We start from the raw sequence: 20842 nt of genomic DNA, 5'->3' as shown, positions 1-20842 counted from the left end.
GGACAAAATTTAAAATTTTAGGTCTTATTTTTACTAATAAAAATTAAAATTGAAGACAACTTATATTTTTAGCTAACGTTTAATCTCCCTAACATATTTTTATATCATAAACACGGATTGTGGGCAAAATTATTTCTAAAGGAATGCGTTCTTTATTTCTTTCTATTAACTATTAAGCACATTATGCATGTTAAGCAATAGGCAGAAGGTGCCTGACAAAAATATTAAACTCGTGTGGTTTAGTCATTAATGCATTCTGCGCAGCTAGTTGAATACGATTACTGGCTCTGGTTGGGACCTATTTGATATGACAGTCTATTTATATTCTTATATGAGAAAACGTAAAACTATAGCCATCCAAATGTTATTGACCGTAAAAGAAAAAATGAGTCTCATGACGTGGCATGATGCTATTGGGACTGAGAATTGAGTTCGAGCACTGTTCTAACAGCGGAGTGAGTGCAATTTCACTCAAAAATTGTCGTAGAAGAGGATTTAAGCGCCAAGTTCGTAAATCATTGACGAAATTGTCCTACCGAAAATCCCTAATCGGAAGAAATCGATTCAATCCGTTTCCTCACAGCAATTTCAGTCCGTACGGCTCAGTAATTTACAGTTCCCCTCCATTTCTATACGGTACGCATCGCGCTCTTTCTTTTCGCATACTCTTTGTATCAAAAAATAATTTCAAATTCAGTTACTTTATTTTGATATTATTTGCTTAAATATAAGGTGATTTTAAATTTTTTATGCTTAATTTGTTGCAATGATAATTTACATTTGAGTGCTAGATTCAGTAATTTTGTGATACTTTAAGGATTATCAGGGATAAAGATTAGTGATTTTTATATTCGGTCCGTGAATGAACTTCAATGCATTGATTATGCAACTCTTTGTACAGGGTGTTGCAGCAAATGTGAAGAGATGTTTTTCAGTGAACGGGTCTACAGGGTGTTGCAGCAAATGTGAAGAGATGTCTTTTAGTGAACAGGTCTAGTATGATAAGATGGAGAACATGCAATATGCTGAGGAGCTGGTGAGGGAATTTCTTGTGTTTAGAGGGTTTACGAATACTTTGCAAGCTTTTGAGAAGGAATTAAGCACGGATATAGGTAAAGGATTTCAAGTGGATAAGATATTAAACTTAATCTTCTCGGTGTATATTACCAACTTTCAAGCTGAAAAATTGGTTGGTCTGCTGAGTTTCTTCAAGCAGTGCGTTTCATCATCTGAGACCGTACTCACTGCTACTCTTGCAAAACTAGAGATCTCGATTCTCCGCTACTATATAGTTCATGCCTTACAATCAGGAAGAAAAGACAAAGTTGTAGAGTTTTTTGGAACAAATGGAAATGATCTGTTGCTGAGGGGTCAAGACTGGACTTCATGGTTTGGTGGGTTTGTCTCTTATTCTTTTATTTATTTGTTTGTTTATTTTTATGAAGTAAAATATAGTCCATGTTAAATAATGGGCACGCAATGCAGCCATTCCTTACTTGAAGAATCCAAGTTTGGATCCCCAATTTCGCATATATTTTACGAAAGAATGGTTCGAAGCTTTGCGACTTTCTGTGAGGAACTTTTTTAGTGAGATCTTCAATGGAACTCATATCCTTTTGACTGCAAGTTTGATGCTTTATTTCTATCCCCCTCCTTAAGTTGCAGATGCAACCACAATTTCTTTTATCAGAGGATTTACATTTTCTCTTGGGCACATTTATTGAATGAGAAACTTACTTGCTCTTTAACATTAAAATTGTCCTAGATATTATGATTTTCACAAATAGCATCTCTTTTATTGTCATAAATTTGCCATCAATTTGGTGTATGAACATGGTTTTAACAAAATTGAGGTCATTTATTCATAATTACCACGTTCCACTATTTTTCCATGTTACCAAGCTAGTTCCTAATTTCTCTCCTATATTTTTTTCCACTAAGCTGTGATACGGTAGGCATTTTGTGGTTTTTATACCCCTTGCAAATAAGTTTATTGTTTACTGATTGGAGTTTGAAGTATTTGTCCTTAACCAAAATCAAGTCTCCCTGCCCTCTTGAAGATCAGTTCAGAGAAGAACACTGTTAAGCATCTCAAAAAAGACATCAAGCAGCTTAATATGAAGCTGTCACAACTTCAGGCCTTATTGGAGGAAAAAGAGGCTCAGTTAAGCCGGTTGAAGAAGTAAGAGCTTTATTTATTGTTTCTGCTGGGACTTTAATGTGTTACTTCCCTACGTTGTTTCTATGAAAGCTGGTGATATTTTGGCCCTTTATGATTCCAGTAATTCTGAGACAATAAAATATGCAAACATTGGGCAAACTAAGAACTCAACTTTGGCAAGTGGAGTAAATGAAGAAAGTCTTCTTCTATCTACAAACAGTTCAGAAGCTTGTGCTACTACTGCCACGCATATGGGTTCAGCAGAGATGGGTCAGACATGGGCCAGCTCTCGACCTGCATTGTCAAGGTTTGCTACAAACATGTCTGGAAATGATTCAATTTCTCCTTCAAAGCTTGAGTTTGAAGATGTTGGAGCTGGTGATATCATTCAAATGTTCAATGACGGTCTTTATACTGGTGTGTATACTTTTTGCATCGTTTAGAATCCTTTGTCAATTGAGGATAAAAAATGTTATTTTAGCATCATATTTCTGCCTTACTAAAGAAATTATATGATTCAAATAGTGGGTTCAGTAATAGGCTACCTAGACTTGATATGAAATAAGTGATAGCCTATGATTCAAGCATGAAGCTCTGAGGTGTGGTAATTTTTATATTTAGAGGCTGGTTTTAGTAGCTTTGAGCATCAAAGTATGGAAGCCATGCATTGCCATTGAACTGAAGTTACTGAGAGAACAATTGTTTTTGTTTATGCTATACTGAAATAATTTATGTCCAACGGACTCAAATTTTTGTTTCCTTTCTTTAATAGATCTGGTTACAGTGAAACTTAGAAAAGTTAGTTGGTAGAACTAATTATTGAAGGTTTTGTGGCAGAGAATGGTAGAGATGCACAGGGAGAAGAAGATTTTCCAGAAGTGAAAGTAGACTTCCTGGTAAATTTCTTGTTGAGTGTTGTACCTCCTTTCTTAATTGATTCTGACGTATTGTTTCCTGTACTTTGCTGGTATATTGTGCGTCAATCTCTGTGTGTAACTTCATGTACCATGTTTTTTAGGAGACATTTTTAGGCCACACAAGTCCAATCAGTTGCTGCCGCTTTTCTTCATCCGGAAACAATATAGCCAGTGCTTCTGTGGATGGCACTGTCAGGTACTTGCTGGAAGTAGGCAATATATTCATAGAGATTAACTGCACTATTGTTGCGTGATGGCCTTTGGCTCCTTAGTTACATCACATGGTTTGTTCATGTATTAAATACTACTAGGTATCCCGCTTGACTTAACATCTGTGGTTCATTCTATGCCTGTAGTAATAAAAAACTTAATTTGTGGATGTTAAATTGGTCAGTTCAAATGGATTAATGCTGACTTTGGTTCAAAAACCCTGATATGGATGGACATTGGACAACCTAATGCTGGATAAGAGCCCGAGCATTCCTTAATTGCTTATTGTTCTTCAACTGTTTGATTATTTCTGATATCCACTGTATACTTTTCAATTTATGCATATCCAACAAAGGATATGGACATATGACTCGTCAACTCCAGCTTCTAGAAATGCAACGATATACTGTGGCACAGAGATTATGTCACTTGAGTGGGAGTGTAAATCTGACCGTCTGGTATGATGTGTCAATTTTGGCTATTACATATGCGCTTTTTGATGCTTTGTTGTTTGGCATCAGAAGTACATGTTTCTGAGGTTGTCTTTCTTTCTTTTTGACAAAAGCTTCTAATTGGCACTGCTGATGGAGGCATTAAAGCATGGAATGTTGATGCCAAGAGAGTTGTCTGTGATCTCAATACAACTGACGCATTTCCTAGGTACTTAAGATACTGTTTTAATTAAGGAGTAGAAGATTGTGTGCTCCTGCTTTACATTTTTGTTTTGTGACAGTGTCTTGGACCTAAAGTGCAGTCCTGTAGAACCAATTTTTGTGTCTGCAGCAGCTTCCAGAAGGTACTTTTTTTTATATTTACATTTCTACATGACTACTTTTAAGACGTTTACCTGAATAAAGCATGCTTCACTACTGTTTGGTTAAATATTAGCCAATAAGTTTCCAATTTGTGCACATCTAGTAAATCATAATTTCATTACAATATCATAGTTTGAACCTTTTCCCTGTCAATAGATTTCCTTTACTTACCTTTAAGGTAGTGACACATGTGTTCTATCCTCTTTGTTCTGCGAATGGAGCTTTTGGACAGTTGACATGCCGTGTTTTTCCTGGGACCACTCATTTGCTGGGTTGAGCTGACCATCTGCAGTCCTATATCTTGAAACCTCATACATTCATTGAAATGTTACATACTTATTGAGTTGTAATCATACTAGAAGTTTACTGAAAATTGTCCTAGGTACTAAATCATTTTTATGAATAAAGTCTGTTAGTGTATCTCTAGACCTGCAACTGGTGTTCGTGTATACAGGAGTTATGATTATACTCTTTTTGGTCATATTGATATGAATTGCTAAAAGGAAAAGCATTTTTTAACTAGTACCAAATTATTCACTTTATGTTTGAAAATTCTTACAGAAGTTATGATACACTAGGTGAATTAGTATGCCAGTCTTCTTAAGTGTGAGATTTATATCATTTCAAAAATTAAAAAAATGAAATTTAGATGGTTAAAAACTGGTACTACCTGCTGAGGTGTTATTTTAGAGCATATATCGTCATTTCACATATAGTTTATGAGATTGACCATTTATTCACAATGATGTTACAATCTTTTTCTCTGACTCTCTCACTTTTGATTTCGTTTGGGTGCGAGAGATGAATTTGATCATTTTGCTTTACAGGTATGGCTCAAGTAATATTTATAGTTGGGGGTTTGCCTCATTGACCGTCTGGAACATGAAAACGTGGAAAGCCATGGTATGTGCCTTGAACTTCTTATTTGAATGTTGTTTATTTTATCTGTCCCTTACTGATTTTTAACTTTCTATGAAGACAGTCCTTCCTCTTGGTGAAGATCCACCGGCAATAACTTCCCTATGCTTCAATCACAATGGAAAGATTCTTGCAGCTTCTGCAGTTGATGGAATGATCCACATGTTTGGTATCCTTTTAAAATATGTGGTTTGATGTAATATATATCTAGCTAAGTGGTTATGTATAATTTATCTATAATTTCAACACCCTTTTTCACATTCGCAGTTGTAAAAACTGTGAAGACTAACCAAAGCCTTTGTTTTCCCTTTTTTCTTTTTCATCCAACTCAAATGTTTGGTTGAATACGTTACAGTTGTTCTTGAAAGGCTTATCTACCTTTCTGTTGAAAGGGTGTTCCCATGTCACTTGACAGAAAGAGAAGAGTGCCCAATTTATGCACATGTGAGGCACTCATGCTCGCTATAGACTTGAACCTTAACTTGACAGACATGTCTGCTGGTCTACAAATTACTGGCTGGCCTGCACATGATTCAGCTATCAGTTCAATTCTTTTTGGTCCTGATGAGACCAGCATTTTTAGCTTGGGGTCAGATGGAAAGGCAAGTATTTTCATTTTCCATATTTTTTTTTTTATTTTTTATAAATTTGGATCAATGTTCTTTAATCTGTATAAGTTTTGAGTTTTCCCATTTTATTTTTGTATGGAGACCTGATAGAATCAGTTTTATTTTGTTAGATTATTGAATGGAGCTTGCAAAACCAAGGTCAGGTGCTTTGGACAAGGAATTGTAGCAGGTACTGTAGAGTACTTTGGTGTCTTAGAATATCTGTAACTTGTTGGTGGTATGCTACACTTCAAAGAAAATATTATATGGATCATATACATCACACCTTAATCTTCAATCACTGATTTATGGATTTTTTGATTGTTTTGAGACTAAGAATTGAATTTTTTTTGTTCACAACCATGCAAATGAAAATTTGACATCCAAACATTATCATGTGTGGTCTGCTAAACTTATTGTGTTGAACTCAGCTTGCATTCTTGCCTTTTTATGTCTTCTTTTCATAATTTTTAATTTTTTGGTTTAAAAGACCTTTTAAAATGAGTGTCTTTATGCATAACATGGTTATTTAATGAGGAACATCCATCATGGTCCAATACTTTACTGTTTTGCATCAAAATCATGAAAGAAACTATAATGTGACAAGGTGTTTGTTCTCTGTAGGTTCTGTGATCCTGAGTCCTCAAAATCTTGTAGACATGAGATGGCTTTGGACGTAAATGGGAGGAGACTGCTGGTAACGTCTGGTTCTGTAAGGGCACCTATATATCAGGTTTCTCCCTCTCTCTGTTTCGCAAACACTCATGGGCTGACACACCTTCTCTGTGTGGCTCTGCCAGCATTATTGAACCAGTTATGGTTTGCTTGTAGACTGATTCTTAATGTCCAACCTTTGATACTATAGTTGGTGACTTTTAGCCCAACGGAGAAATCTTTTACTGTTTCAGATTGCCTAATATACTGCTCCATGCTCTCATGATAAATCATAAATTGGAGTTTCTTTCTCTTTTTCTCATTGTATTGACTTGACTTAGGTTCGAGGTCATGCTAGCGGGATGAGAACTCTTCCCCATGGTGCAGCTATAACAACTGTGGATTGGCACCCAACGTTGCCCATGTTCTTAACTGGTTCAGCTGATCACTCGGTTCAAGTAATGTCCCTATCATAGTGGCTTCTCACTTTTGTGTTGTTTTAATTATTAAACTTTTTGTACTGTTTGGAGGATGGAGTGATGTTCGCTTCTGGTTGTCATTTGAAAAAAGTTCCTACTTGAGAGAATATCTTTGAGCATTTAGTATCATGCATACAAGATCGGCTTGCGTTTCAACAGGAAGGGTGGTGGGATTTATTTTGTTGTAATTTGTTGAATAGTTCAAGTTATATAATATATCATTCTTTCTTTGTTGTATATTCTTTTTGCTCCTGGAGAATGTGGAACTGTTTCTGTTAATTAGCTTGGATTGGACTATACAAACAATATTGGCTTGTCACTGGTAAATGAAACATTGGTTTATATAATACCATCATACTACGCAGGAGAATTTGATTTTCTGACATTATTACATTAAGCAAAGCATAGATGATGAGCTACAGAGCCATATACAAGTTCCTTCAAGCATTCACCTAATATCATGTACCATTAAAATAAGACTGCATTGTTTTTGGAAAGCTTCTGAGTATAAAACAAGCACTCTGTAGAATAAAGGAGCGGACGCCATCCGAGAGAGAACAATAGCTCCTGCCAGAGATGTTGAATGGAAAAAAAAAAAAAAAAAAAAAAAAAAAAGACAATGACACATTAGTTTGAGAAGAAAAAGCATTTGAATAATATCATCATAACTAAAACACACTTGGAAACAGCGTTACCATTTAGCTTCTCATCTTTTGCTGAATTTTGCCAATGTTCACTACTGCTGTCACATAGAGCCAATCTTTTGTAACGGTCAAGAAATTGTAGAAACAATGTTTCCACGAATTATTCAGCAGTTGAGTGCCACAAACTCCCCAAAATCCAACAATGAAACCTAGAATCAATGTCACAAAAAACCCAAGAGTTATAAACTGATCCTCATCTTCTGAAGTGTCTGCATCATCTCTGCCTTTAGTAATGGCTGGACCTGGAGCTGATTCTTCATCCCAACACTTAGATGGAAGTGGAAGGCCACAAAGTTCAGGATTTCCATCATACACTGAGGCATTGAAGCTTTGAAGTTGAGTCCCTGTTGGAATTTTGCCCGACAAGTTGTTGTGTGACAAGTCCATGACACTAAGACGATTTACTTGGGAAAGGCTTGAAGGAATACCGCCAGAAAACTGATTTCTAGACAAATCGAGGAAATCTAATGACTGTAACTGACCAATCTTTGGAGTGATATATCCTGTTAAATTGTTTCTTGAAAGGTTTAAGCCAATCAATCCAACAAGATCCATTATCTCTTCAGGAACTTCTCCACCTAATTTATTACTTGAAAGGTCAACACTTTTGACAAGTCCCAGAGTATTTTTATACTCGTATTCACTTCCCTTCCACGTCAACAGTACAATGTCAAAAAATATGTGAACTGGAAGCATTGTTGTACGACTAGGAACAGCATAGCTAAAAGTAATGGCAGAGGAGTTGTAACTCCTTTCTTGGGTCATTGCAGTAAAATTGTTGAAACACTTCGGTATGTTTCCCGAAATATTGTTTAATGAAAGGTCCAAGATCTGAATATCGGCCAGATGACATAGCTGAAAAGGTATCTTTCCATAGAATCTGTTAGACCGGAGATCAAGAACAACTAAATTGAGTAGGCTTTCCCCAATCCATGCTGGTATGTTTCCGGATATAGAATTTTCTTCAAGAGCCACAACTCTAAGGTGCGTAAAATTTTTCAAAAGTGAAGGCAACTCTCCGGAGAAATTATTATGGTGTAAACTCAATGTCAGCATCTTTTGTAGATAACCACAAGAGTTTGGAATTTTTCCAGAAAAGTTATTATTCGCCAAGTTCAAAATCCTCAACATATTGAATTGAAGCCAACAGTCTGGAAGCTTTCCTGAGAGTAAGTTGCTGGAGAGATCAAGATACACCAAATTCTGGCCACTGAATGAACACAAAAAAGAAATTGGCCCCGAAAACTTATTTTTGGAAAGATCTATGTAAAATGCATTAGAAGGAAGTGAAGGACTTGGGCCCTCCAAATGGTTTGAACTGATATCAATTCCAGGAGACTCAAGAATAAACATCGAAGATATATAATTTGGAAATCTACCGGTCATTTGGTTGTGAGAGAAATTTAAATCGGCTAATTTATGGGATGTATCTGAAAACCAATCAGGGATGGAATCTGAGATTCCAGCACTTGAGATATCAAGCACTGAAAAATGTTTTTGAGTTTGAAGCCATTTTGGAAAATGAGGGCCCATCTTTCAAGAGGCGAGGCTAATAGTGTTAAGTTGAAAAGGAGGAATCCAATCATGGCTAAATTCCAAAACCAGGAAGTTATTAGCTAAGTCCAGTAACTTTTAAGTATGAAAAATTTGAGAAGAAGTGTTCAGATATGACACCTTCTAATGAATTCCCACGGAGTGACAGACCCTCAAGCTTGAACATATTCTGAAAGAATTTTGGAATCTCCCCATCAAGCTCATTATCCGAGAGAGTCAGAGTCCTAAGAGAAATCATGGGTCCCGGAGCATCCGGAATCGAACCTTTTAAATGGTTCGAGTCAAGGTAAATTTCAACTGTTGATGCGAAAATCTGGATAAGTTGGTCAGATCTCAGATCCCTGCATCATTATTAAATTTGTTTGGTGGGAAGTGTTGATGCGAGATTCCGGTTCTCCTCGTTCTACGACCAGGATCTCTGCTCGATCAACGTCATCACGACCAGGGGGTCTCCTCGCCAGGCTTCTTCTCCAGAAGTTCCTGCGCACACAGACAAGTCAGAGTACGCCGGTTGTTTTCCCGGCGCAAATCCTCCGACGCTCAAGTCAGATATGAAGGTTCGGGGAACGCTTGCCACAGATCTTATGGCTTTTTCGTGGTTTTCTCTTCTTTAGAATTTCTTTTCTAATCTCAAAAATGCTAACCCTTTTACCTTCGTTGGCTACCTTTTTATAGGCTTCCTCTGAATCCCAGTTTTCCGCTTTCTTCGAGACGGTATGGGACTCTGACTGCCGCGTTATGGGCAAACGTGGGATCTTGCGTGTTACGCCACGGTTCTGGGGAAAGCGTGGCTGTCGTGGTTTTGTGAGATCTTGTTTCCGCTTTTTTGGGGGACGGTATGGGGCTCCGACTGCTGCGTTATGGGCAAACGTGGGATCTTGCGTGTTACGCCACGGTTCTGGGGAAAGCGTGGCTGTCGTGCTTAGATTCTCGGGCTGGAGAGCAGGTCTTGCCAACTGCCGTCGACCGGGTCTCCTCGCCTCTCGACCTCTAGCCGGAATGGCCTTATGCCTCTTACAGGGAATTTGCCTCACAGATGACGTGCTCGTGGACGAGCAGGATATTTCTGCTCCTGTTCCCCCGCGCACCAGGCTTTTACGGAACACACCGGTTCGCAGAACTCTGCCATAGGATATCTGCTTACCATGCCTGGTCTTGTCGACGTATTTCTCCCAAACAACACCGGTTCGCAGAACTCTGCCATCAGATATCTGCTCACCATGCCTGGTCTCGTCGACGTATTTCTCCCAAACACCGGTCCCCCAGTTTCTGGTGTTGGGTAATGTAGTGGACCAGCAGTAGAAACTCGTTAGTACTCGCTCGCGTGGGATTGGAAAAGGCTGCCAAGAATCACGTCGCATTTAATTGCGGATGAGGTGACATGGCAGAAATCCCCCCCTCAATTTGAATTTCAAACCGACGGTTATGAGACCCTCGGGATTCGGCGCTGTTAAATGCTGGCAACCCAAGAGTCCGTCCTCATTAGGAAAACCAAATCCTCTCTGTTAATTATTAACAAATTAATAAAAATATTTTTTGATTACTTTCTTGTGTTGTAATTATGAATTAATTTTCGTTTGAGAATCTGCTTGTCTTTGTCTAGACGAGCAGGTTCCGGCTTTGCTCATGGTTTTGCCACACACCTTTGAAGATTCTTCAATGCCTGGGATTCGGCTCGCCTTCGCGCGGTCGAGCAGATCCTGGCACGCTTGGCATCTGTCTCGCCATAAAACAGGCTTTGAGACTTGGTGAGCCTTTGCATGCCTCAGGAATTTCTTCGAATGCTTTGGAGTCTGCTCGCCTTCTCGTGGTCGAGCAGATCCTGGCATGCTTGGCTTCTGTCTCGCCATAAGACAGGCTTTGAGACTTTGTCGAGCCTTTGCATGCCTTGGATTCTTCGAGGATTGGGTTTCTGCTCACCTTCTCGTGGCCGAGCAGATCCTGGCATGCTTGGCTTCTGTCTCGCCATAAGACATGCTTTGAGATTTTGTTGAGCCTTTGCATGCCTCAAGAATTTCTTCGAATGCTTTGGAGTCTGCTCGCCTTCTCGTGGTCGAGCAGATCCGGGCATGCTTGGCTTCTGTCTCGCCATAAGACAGGCTTTGAGACTTTGTCGAGCCTTTGCATGCCTTGGATTCTTCGAGGATTGGGATTCTGCTCGCCTTCTCGTGGCCGAGCAGATCCTGGCATGCTTGGCTTCTGTCTCGCCATAAGACAGGCTTTAAGACTTTGTTGAGCTTTTGCATGCCTTAGGAATTTCTTCGAATGCTTGGGATTCTGCTAGCCTTCTCGTGGCCGAGCAGATCCTGGCATGCTTGGCTTCTGTCTCGCCATAAAACAGGCTTTGAGACTTGGTGAGCCTTTGCATGCCTTCGATGATTTCTTCAAAGCTTGGGATTCTGCTAGCCTTCTCGTGGCCGAGCAGATCCTGGCATGCTTGGCTTCTGTCTCGCCATAAACAGGCTTTGAGACTTAGTGAGCCTTTGCATGCCTTTGGGAATTTTCTCGGTTTCAAGCGAAAGAAATTCCTCGACGTTCCACTAATGGCAGGATTCGACTTACATGAAATTGTTTGGACATAAAGCGTGAAAGATAAACGATAATGAACATGAGCAAAAATAGCTTTCAAATGTGAACAAGTCTTACTGGAAGTATTTTCGAAGGTGTGCTGCGTTCCATGGGCGTTTCACCTCGTGGCCGTCCGTGCGAGCCAGCTTGTAAGCTCCGGGTCCTGCTATCTGCTTGACTCTATATGGCCCTTCCCAATTCGGTCCCAGCACTCCTTGAGTCGAATCTTTGGTGTTCTGATTCACTCTTCTCAGTACCCAGTCTCCGACCCTGAATTGCCGTATGTTCACCTTCTGGTTATAATACCGAGCAACCCTCTGTTGGTAAATGACTGATCGCTCGGCTGCTTGCTCCCTCCTTTCCGTTAGCAGATCAAGATTCAAACATATCTGCTCGTCGTTCTCCTGTTCATTAAAATGATTTGTCTGGTGTGTGGTCGTTCCTATCTTAGCCGGCACAACCGCTTCATGTCCAAAAGCCAAAGCGAACGGTGTCTCCCCAGTTGCGGTTTTGTGGGTTGTTCTGTATGCCCATAGCACACCTGACAGCTCGTCAACCCACGCACCCTTTTTTGCTCCAAGCCTGGTTTTCAAAAGCCTCTTGATGGTCTTGTTGGCTGCTTCTACTTGTCCATTCGATTGAGGGTGAGCAGGCGAGCAATACTTCAGCTCTATCCCGAGGTTCTGGCAGAAATCCCTGAAGCTGTGATTATCGAACTGCCTGCCATTATCCGTTACCAAGGCATAAGGGATCCCGTATCGACAGACCAGGTTTCTCCACACGAAGTCTGTTGTTTTCTTCTCTGTGATCCTGCTAAGGGCTTCTACCTCTATCCACTTCGTGAAGTAATCTATAGCAACTATTGCATGTGTTGCTGCTCCTCGTGCCTTTGGCAATGGGCCGATCAGATCAATTCCCCATTGAGCAAATGGCCAGGGGGAGGTCATGGAGGTGAGCTTCTCTGGTGGTTGGTTAGAGAAATTTGCAAAACTCTGGCAGCTTACACAACTCCTGGTCTTCTCTTGCGCATCCTGGTGCATTGTCGGCCAGAAATATCCCTGCCTTAGAACCTTGTGGGCCAGGGACCTCCCGCCAGAATGATTTCCGCAAATTCCTTCATGTACTTCTCTCAGTACGTAATCCGCGTCGTCCTCATCCAAACACCGAAGGAACGGTAGTGTATATCCTCGCCGATACAGTACCCCATCAATCATCGTGTATCTCGAGGCCTGGGCTCTAATCTTGCGAGCTCGCAGCTTATCTGGTGGTAATACCCCGTCTCTAAGGTATGAGACTATCGGGTCCCTCCACGAGCATTTTTGTTCTATCCGCAACACCCCCAAATTCTGATCGATACTTGGGCTGGACTTTACCTCCAGAGGGACCGACTTTGGCATTTTTGGGTCGGCTACTGCTGCCATCCTAGCCAAAATGTCTGCTCGACTATTCTGCTCCCTGGGGATTTATATCACCTCCACTGCTTCGAACTTCCCCATCATCTGCCTGACTATCTTCAGGTACTGCTCCATCTTCTCCTCTCTTGGTTGGAATCTTTCACTGACATGATTCGCAACCAGCTGGGAATCAGTTCTGATCTTAACTCTGTCTGCTTTCACGGCCTTAGCCAATTCCAAACCTGCTATCAAGGCTTCATACTCTGCCTGGTTATTCGTGGCTGCAAATTCCAACTTTACAGCATAAGAGATCTCCTCCCCCTCTGGGCCTTCCAAGACAATCCCTGCTCCTGAACCCCGCTCCCCTGATGACCCATCCACAGACATCTGCCATACTTGAGTTTTGTCATTGCCTATAACTGCATCTTGTTGATCTAAGCATACTTCGGGCTCTGTGAATTCAGCTACGAAATCGGCCATTGCCTGGGCTTTTATCGCTGCGCGGGGTTTATAGTATATGTCGAACTCGCTCAGCTCTACAGCCCACTTGACGAGCCGACCAGAGGCATCTGGCTTGTGCAGAGTTTGACGCAATGGCTGGTTTGTTATTACCGAGACCGGGAATGCTTGAAAATATGGCCTCAACTTCCGAGCAGCAACCACAAGGGCAAGTGCCCATTTCTCCAACGGTGGGTATCTGGTCTCAGCGTCGAGCAGGGACTTGCTGGTGTAGTATATCGGATACTGAACTCCTTCTTCCTCTCTCACCAGAACAGAACTGGCGGCCCGATCCGATATCGCCAAATACAGATACAACTTGTCCCCCTCCCTCGGTGTGGACAGCAGAGGAGCTTGCTGCAAGTATCGCTTCAAGTTCCGGAAGGCTTCCTCGCATTCTGGGGTCCATTCCGTTTTCTTTCCCCTCCTTATCACTTGAAAGAATGGCTGACACTTATCTGTAGCCTTGGATACGAATATGCTCAACGCCGCCAACCTCCCCGTGAGGCTCTGCATCTCCTTCAGGTTACGAGGAGACGTCATTTGCACAATCGCCTGGATTTTCTCGGGATTTGCTTCAATCCCCCTATGGCTCACCATGAATCCAAGGAATTTCCCTGACTCCACCCCAAAAGCACACTTCTCCGGGTTGAGCTTCATCTTATACTTCCTCAAAAGCTCGAATGTCTCCTCGAGGTGTCTGACATGTTCCTTCGGGATTTTGGACTTGGTGATCATGTCATCCACGTACACCTCCATGGTTTTCCCAATCAACGGCTTAAAGACTTTGTTCACCAGCCTTTGATAGGTGGCCCCAGCATTTTTGAGACCGAATGGCATTACCCTGTAACAGAACAAACCTTGGTTAGTGATGAAAGCCGTGCTCTCCTCATCCTGCTCGTACATGGGGATCTGGTTGTATCCCGAGAACGCGTCCATGAAGCTAAGCAGACCATGTCCAGCCGTTGAATCTACTAGCTGATCGATCTTTGGTAAAGGGAAGCTGTCTTTTGGGCACGCCTTATTGAGGTCTGTGAAATCCACACACATCCTCCACTTGCCGTTTGCCTTCTTTACCAACACCACATTCGATATCCACTCAGGGTAACTGACTTCCCGAATGAACCCTGCTCTCAAGAGCTTCTCCACCTCGCCATTTATAGCCTCATACCTCTCCTGGTTGAAGCACCTCCTCTTCTGCCTTACTGCCCGAGCACCTTTCTTTATTGCCAGTTTATGACATGCTACCTCAGGGTCAATCCCTGGCATGTCTTCATGTGTCCAAGCAAACACATCAGCATAAGCCTCTAAGCATTTTACCAACTCCTGCTTTTGCTCTCCCTTAAGTCTCGACCCGATTCTAATCGTCTTTCCCAGGTTCTCTGGTCCCAGGCTTACTGTTTCCAGATCCTCTACAAGTTCTTGTCTGCCCTTCTTGTTTTCCACTCGGGTATCGATGGATGTTATCTGCATTGCTTCCCTTGCTGCCGAGGAGTAGCAGTTACTTGTGATCCTCTGGTCTCCTCGTACCACTCCTACTACCCCATTCACCCGGTATTTCAGAGCCAGATAATGGTTGGACAACACCGCTTTGCTCATCCTTAAAAATGGCCGACCTAGGATCATCTGGTAAGGACCTTCCTCATCCACTACGACAAAGTCCAGTATCATTGTTCTTTCTGTCGGGGAGCTCCCAATTGTGATAGGCAGCTCGACCACGCCCAGAGGGACCAGCTTCCCTCATCTGAACCCCTTCAAGGAGGTATTGGTGTATTCCAACTTCCGGTCGGCTATTCCCATCTCTTCCATGGTTGACTTAAATAACACATCAACTGAGCTCCCTGTATCAATCAGTATCCGGTCAAACTTCTTGCTAGCGACAGTAGCCTTGATTACTAAAGCATCCTCGTGGGGGTATAGAATCCCTTCCTCATCCTCATCCGTCCACATGATTGGCACTTGCCTGACCCTTGCTCGTTTGGCTGCTGGGGTGTTGAAGAGTACATTTTTACTGGTCATGGCGTACCTAGCATAATTTTTTCTCGATCTGTTAGAATCTCCGGCCAATGTTGGGCCCCCAGCTATCACCCTTACTGCGGGCTGCTCGCGCCTCAAGTTTCTACCACCCTGCTCCCCTTCACCTGTTGTGGCCACCATCGGGAAAGTCTCATCCATAAACTCGTCCAGGTACCGATTTCTCACCAAATCTTCGACCTGGGTCTTAAGATCTCTACACTCTGCTGTGGTATGGCCATGGGTGCCATGGAACTTACAATAACGTCCTCTATCCCTCCTGTTGGGTAGCTTTGTTATTGGTGTAGGGAGGTGCAGCAGCCCTCGATCCTTTATGGCCTCGTACACCTCATCCAGGGACATCTTCAAGGAAGTGTACCGTCCATAGTCCGGGTTCTGGTCGATCAGGTGCACTGCTCTTTCTCTGTTTGCCCCGCTCTGAGTTGGGGGCGGTGGAAGTATTTCTGGTCTGCTTGCTCTGCTATCGTGGGGATGTTGATGAAGACCACCAGATGCCGACTCATGCCTTCTCCAAGGCTCCCTAGCTGGGGAACGAGGAGGTTGCGCCCTGCTGCGCTGATACTGTGGTGGCCTCTGATGAGGCTGGTAAGCAGTTACCCGACCTCCTGCTCCACTACTGGAGGCCTGGTGGTCCCTCCTCCTGATCGGCTCATTCTCCGGTAATGCTTTCTTCTCTTTCCTCCCCAACCCTTCTAACTGGTCTGTCTTAATCCGTGCAGTCTTCTCCTCTTCAATCTCGATGTCTCTCTTAGCCTGTTCGTATGCGGCTGCATACGTTTGAATAGCTGGGCTTCTCAAATTATACCACAGCCTTCCTATCTTCACCCCTTCTTTCAATCCCCTTAACGCCTGAGGGTGGTTGAAGGCTCCCAAGTCGAGGACAGTCCGATGAAACCTTTTGATGAATTCCCGAAAGGTTTCTTGCTCCCCCTGTTTCATGCTTTTCAGCTCCATCATGTCATCTTCCGGTGCCACTACCCCACTAAACTGCTCCGCGAATTCCTGGCACATCTGCTTGAAGGTTTTAATGCTGCCCCGAGGAAGTTTCCTGTACCATTCTCGTGCACGTCCCTCAAGGGATAGTGGGAACACCCTGCGCCTTTGGGATTGAGATAATCCTTGTACCCCAGTTATGTCGTTGAAGCGCTCTATGTGCACCAGCGGATCAGTTCCTCCCGAGTATCTGAGGTCTGGGAGGCGGAAATCTCTCGGAATAACTGCCCTCATGATCTCTGCTGCGAGCGGTGATTCTCTGTCCAGCATTATCCTCCAACCAGGGGCTCTGTTTCTTCCTTGCATGTCGTCAATTATTTGCGCTAGTCTGCGCACTTCCTCCTCCAGCTGCACTGCACGACCAGGGTCACGTGCTGCAACTTGATCCCACTCTTGCTCTACATCATGCAAGTGTTGCCTCAACTCTGTTTCCTCTGCATTCACCACCCCGTCGTCCTCGTCACTAGTCTGTATTGCCAGGGACTGCTCTCTTTCTCTATGAAATTCTCCCCGCAGAGGTACGTTACCTCTCTCACCACCAAATCTCCCAGTGGTTTGACTTCTCCCCGCACCATCGCCCATCGGGACCTGGTGCCATTCCACCGCCTCTCACCCTTCCCTCTTGGGTTACCCTTCGCTCGCTCCGCAGCTCATGCAGGATAGTTGTCAAGGTCTCCATCTGCTTTTCCATCCGTTCCATCCGGTCGAACATGACTTTTTCCCGTGCTTCACTGACTATCTCCCTCAGCGTCACGGAATCGTTAAGCCTCCTATCACCCCCTTGTGCACTACTTCCTCATGTCTCCATTACTTTTCACTTGCTTCACCCCTCTTCTTGCTATCAACAGAAGCTTTTTGCTCTCATCCCCACAGACGGCGCCAAAATGTTGATGCGAAAATCTGGATAAGTTGGTCAGATCTCAGATCCCTGCATCATCATTAAATTTGTTTGGTGGGAAGTGTTTATGCGAGATTCCGGTTCTCCTCGTTCTACGACCAGGATCTCTGCTCGATCAACGTCATCATGACCAGGGGGTCTCCTCGCCAGGCTTCTTCTCCAGAAGTTCCTGCGCACACAGACAAGTCAGAGTACGTCGGTCGTTTTCCCGGCGCAAACCCTCCGACGCTCAAGTCAGATATGAAGGTTCGGGGAACGCTTGCCACAGATCTTATGGCTTTTTCGTGGTTTTCTCTTCTTTAGAATTTCTTTTCTAATCTCAAAAATGCTAACCCTTTTACCTTCGTTGGCTACCTTTTTATAGGCTTCCTCTGAATCCCAGTTTTCCGCTTTCTTCGAGACGGTATGGGACTCTGACTGCCGCGTTATGGGCAAACGTGGGATCTTGCGTGTTACGCCACGGTTCTGGGGAAAGCGTGGCTGTCGTGGTTTTGTGAGATCTTGTTTCCGCTTTTTTGGGGGACGGTATGGGGCTCCGACTGCTGCGTTATGCTGCGTTATGGGCAAACGTGGGATCTTGCGTGTTACGCCACGGTTCTGGGGAAAGCGTGGCTGTCGTGCCTAGATTCTCGGGCTGGAGAGCAGGTCTTGCCAACTGCCGTCGACCGGGTCTCCTCGCCTCTCGACCTCTAGCCGGAATGGCCTTATGCCTCTTACAGGGAATTTGCCTCGCGGATGACGTGCTCGTGGACGAGCAGGATATTTCTGCTCCTGTTCCCCCGCGCACCAGGCTTTTACGGAACACACCGGTTCGCAGAACTCTGCCATAGGATATCTGCTCACCATGCCTGGTCTCGTCGACGTATTTCTCCCAAACAACACCGGTTCGCAGAACTCTGCCATCAGATATCTGCTCACCATGTCTGGTCTCGTCGACGTATTTCTCCCAAACATCAACAATGTTGCTACTAACATTGAATAGCCAAGGGTATATAGAAGCAGTGAGATTGTTATAGGAGAGGCCTAGGGTTTCAAGAGATGGACTAGAATTGAGGTGTGAAAATGACCGATGAATGGTTGGTTGAAGTTGAAGATCACATTGCTCTAGATACAATGTTTTTAGAGAAGGGATCTTATCAACCTCTTGAAGCCAATCAGTGGATTTACTAAGATTACAGCTACTTAGATCAAGATATCTTAAAGAAAAAAGCTGAGAAATCCAATCAAGATTTCCAGCCCTTAATAATTTATTGTACCCGAGACTAAGGTACTGCAATCTTGAAAGGTTTCCAAGCAGAGGAGGAATTGGTCCACTGAAAGAAGCAGCAAAGAGATCGAGGTATTCCAATTTGCTGAGTGAACCAATGAACATAGGAATTTGGCTTCCACTGAAATTGTTGAAACTAAGGTCTAAATGTCTTAAATAATGCAGCTTAAGCAAAGCAGGATTAAGTGTACCTCTCAAGGACGCATTTCCGGACATCACTCTCGTTTGAATATCAAGAACTTTTACTCTTCCTGTGCCGTGAAGATCAAGAACTTTTACGTGACCCGTTTGGTTGCTACATCGAACTCCTCTCCAATTGCAACAATCTTTTTTCTCACCTTCGCTTCCCCAGGAGGAAAGAAAGCCAAATTCATCCACCAGGCCTTGTTTGAATTTCAGAAGCGCTTTTCTTTCCTCTTCTATGCACCTTATGCTACTAGAATCTGCAGTTTTTGGCTCTAAGTGCAACAAAATGATCGCAGAAAACAAAACCCTATATTGAAACAAAATGAACCATTTAGATGACATTGCTAACATTGATATATTTTTTTCCAATTTTTCCTTTTTCCATGGAGTTTAAGTTCTACTTGCTTTTTATATCCTGCACTGAAATATCTCTACTCTGTCCGACTCAACTAGTCTTCAGTCAGGAAAGACTTTTGATAGAAGAATTTGCTAGTCTTTCTTGTTTTCTTGCTCAGTTTCTCTTTTTGAAAATCATAAATTCATCAAAGATTCTCAGTATGAGTTTCGTAAATGCTGAATTTTGGTTCAGGGCACTGAAAATGATTTGGAGTCCAACAATTTTTTAACAGATGACTGACGGCTAATTCGTTAAGCTTCTATGAGACAATAATGTGCGTTGATGAGACACTATTAGGATGTGATAGTACGTATGAGATGATTAAAGAAGACAAAAGTCTCAGGCGAAAATATTATCAATAATATGTGGTGCAGCACCTATTTTTCTATGTACAAAAAATCATTATTAAAAATTTAATTAAGAATTAAGATTTTTCTTACGAACTCTCATAATTTTGATAATAGAAAATAACTTTGGCGAGATTCTTCTATTGCTATTTACAAGTAGGAGATTTAGATTATTTGGTTTTTTTGTAATCTATTTTTAACTGTTAATTCCTTAATTTATTTTACCATTACGTTATTTCTTTTTAGAGTAGGATTTAATGTTCCCCTTAAATGGTTGTTTTATTATTTTCATTTTTAAGAAATCTCTAGCTCTACAAAGTGTTAAAAAGAAAAAGAAAATACAATGAAAAGCTCATTATTTAAAATTTTTCCCCGAATAAAAAGGGGGAAAATAAATATATTTCCGCTGTTTCTCTTCCCATTTTTGTTCCCTAGACTCTTCTACATTTATCACCTATCAAACATCCCTCCCAAACTTTCCACACCATATAGTATTGAAAACGCTGAAATTGGGCCAAGGCAATGAAAATGCAAGTTTGGATCCCAAATCTCGCAAATATTTCTCCAAATATACCCCTATTTTAGACGAGTCTAATGACTAATATCTTTAAGCTGCACATGTTCCCGGGGGATTTTGGAATTCCTCCTTCAAGTTAGTTAGAATAGAGATAGAGATATGTAAGAGAAGCCATCTTCATAGAAGTATCAGGAATTGAACCTTGTAACTGGTTAGAATGAAAGTCAAGTGAAATAAAATTTTCCCTATCATTGAACAGCCAAGACTATACGGAAGAAGTGAGATTGTTTTCGGAGAGACAAGGGCCTCAAGGATGCACTAGAATTGAGGATATTAAGAGACGAAGGATTGACAGATGGAAGGTCATACGAGTATAAGACGAGGTTTCTAGAGAATGGAGCTCTATGGACCAGTCAGCCCAGCAATCAAAGACACAGCCCAAGCAATTCAACAGACAGCCCAGAAATCAGATCAAACAAGACCAGTAATCTGCTGTCACCACTCTCATAGACAAGACTTGCAGAGCAAGGCTGAGTGAACTTGTCACTGAAGGAAACGTGATTCCTGTTTTTATGAAAACAAAATTCTGTCTGCACAAATGGTACACACCACATTGAGAAATAGTGATTTACTCCATTTCTTGTATAAATATCACTCTTTGCAAACTTTTCATCAATCAATGAAATCATAATCATTCCAGCTCATCACACAAATTCTTAGCTA

The 20842-nt window shown here is 42.3% G+C and overlaps 2 protein-coding genes across 2 annotated transcripts; one reads left to right on the top strand and one right to left on the bottom strand.

The window, feature by feature from the left end:
* Positions 1-465: 465 nt before the first annotated feature.
* LOC18032068 (WD repeat-containing protein 91 homolog) lies at positions 466-6954 on the top strand. Its single transcript, XM_024190145.1, has 16 exons — positions 466-636; positions 902-1394; positions 1486-1608; positions 2041-2182; positions 2283-2578; positions 2999-3057; positions 3180-3274; positions 3644-3746; positions 3854-3948; positions 4022-4084; positions 4931-5006; positions 5082-5190; positions 5511-5623; positions 5761-5819; positions 6254-6362; positions 6625-6954. The coding sequence occupies exons 2-16, from the start codon at positions 1007-1009 to the stop codon at positions 6757-6759; spliced, it is 1965 nt and encodes a 654-aa protein (XP_024045913.1). The 5' UTR covers positions 466-636; positions 902-1006; the 3' UTR covers positions 6760-6954.
* A 506-nt stretch (positions 6955-7460) lies between these two features.
* On the bottom strand, positions 7461-8999 carry LOC18031614 (receptor-like protein EIX2). Its single transcript, XM_006422005.1, has one exon. The coding sequence runs from the start codon at positions 8997-8999 to the stop codon at positions 7461-7463; it is 1539 nt and encodes a 512-aa protein (XP_006422068.1).
* Positions 9000-20842: the final 11843 nt, after the last annotated feature.

This window comes from Citrus clementina, unplaced genomic scaffold (genome assembly GCF_000493195.1).
Source record: "Citrus clementina cultivar Clemenules unplaced genomic scaffold, Citrus_clementina_v1.0 scaffold_9, whole genome shotgun sequence".
Taxonomy (NCBI): domain Eukaryota; kingdom Viridiplantae; phylum Streptophyta; class Magnoliopsida; order Sapindales; family Rutaceae; genus Citrus; species Citrus x clementina.
The sequence above is the reverse complement of the archived record's forward strand: the minus strand, read 5'-3'. Positions and strand labels throughout refer to the sequence as shown.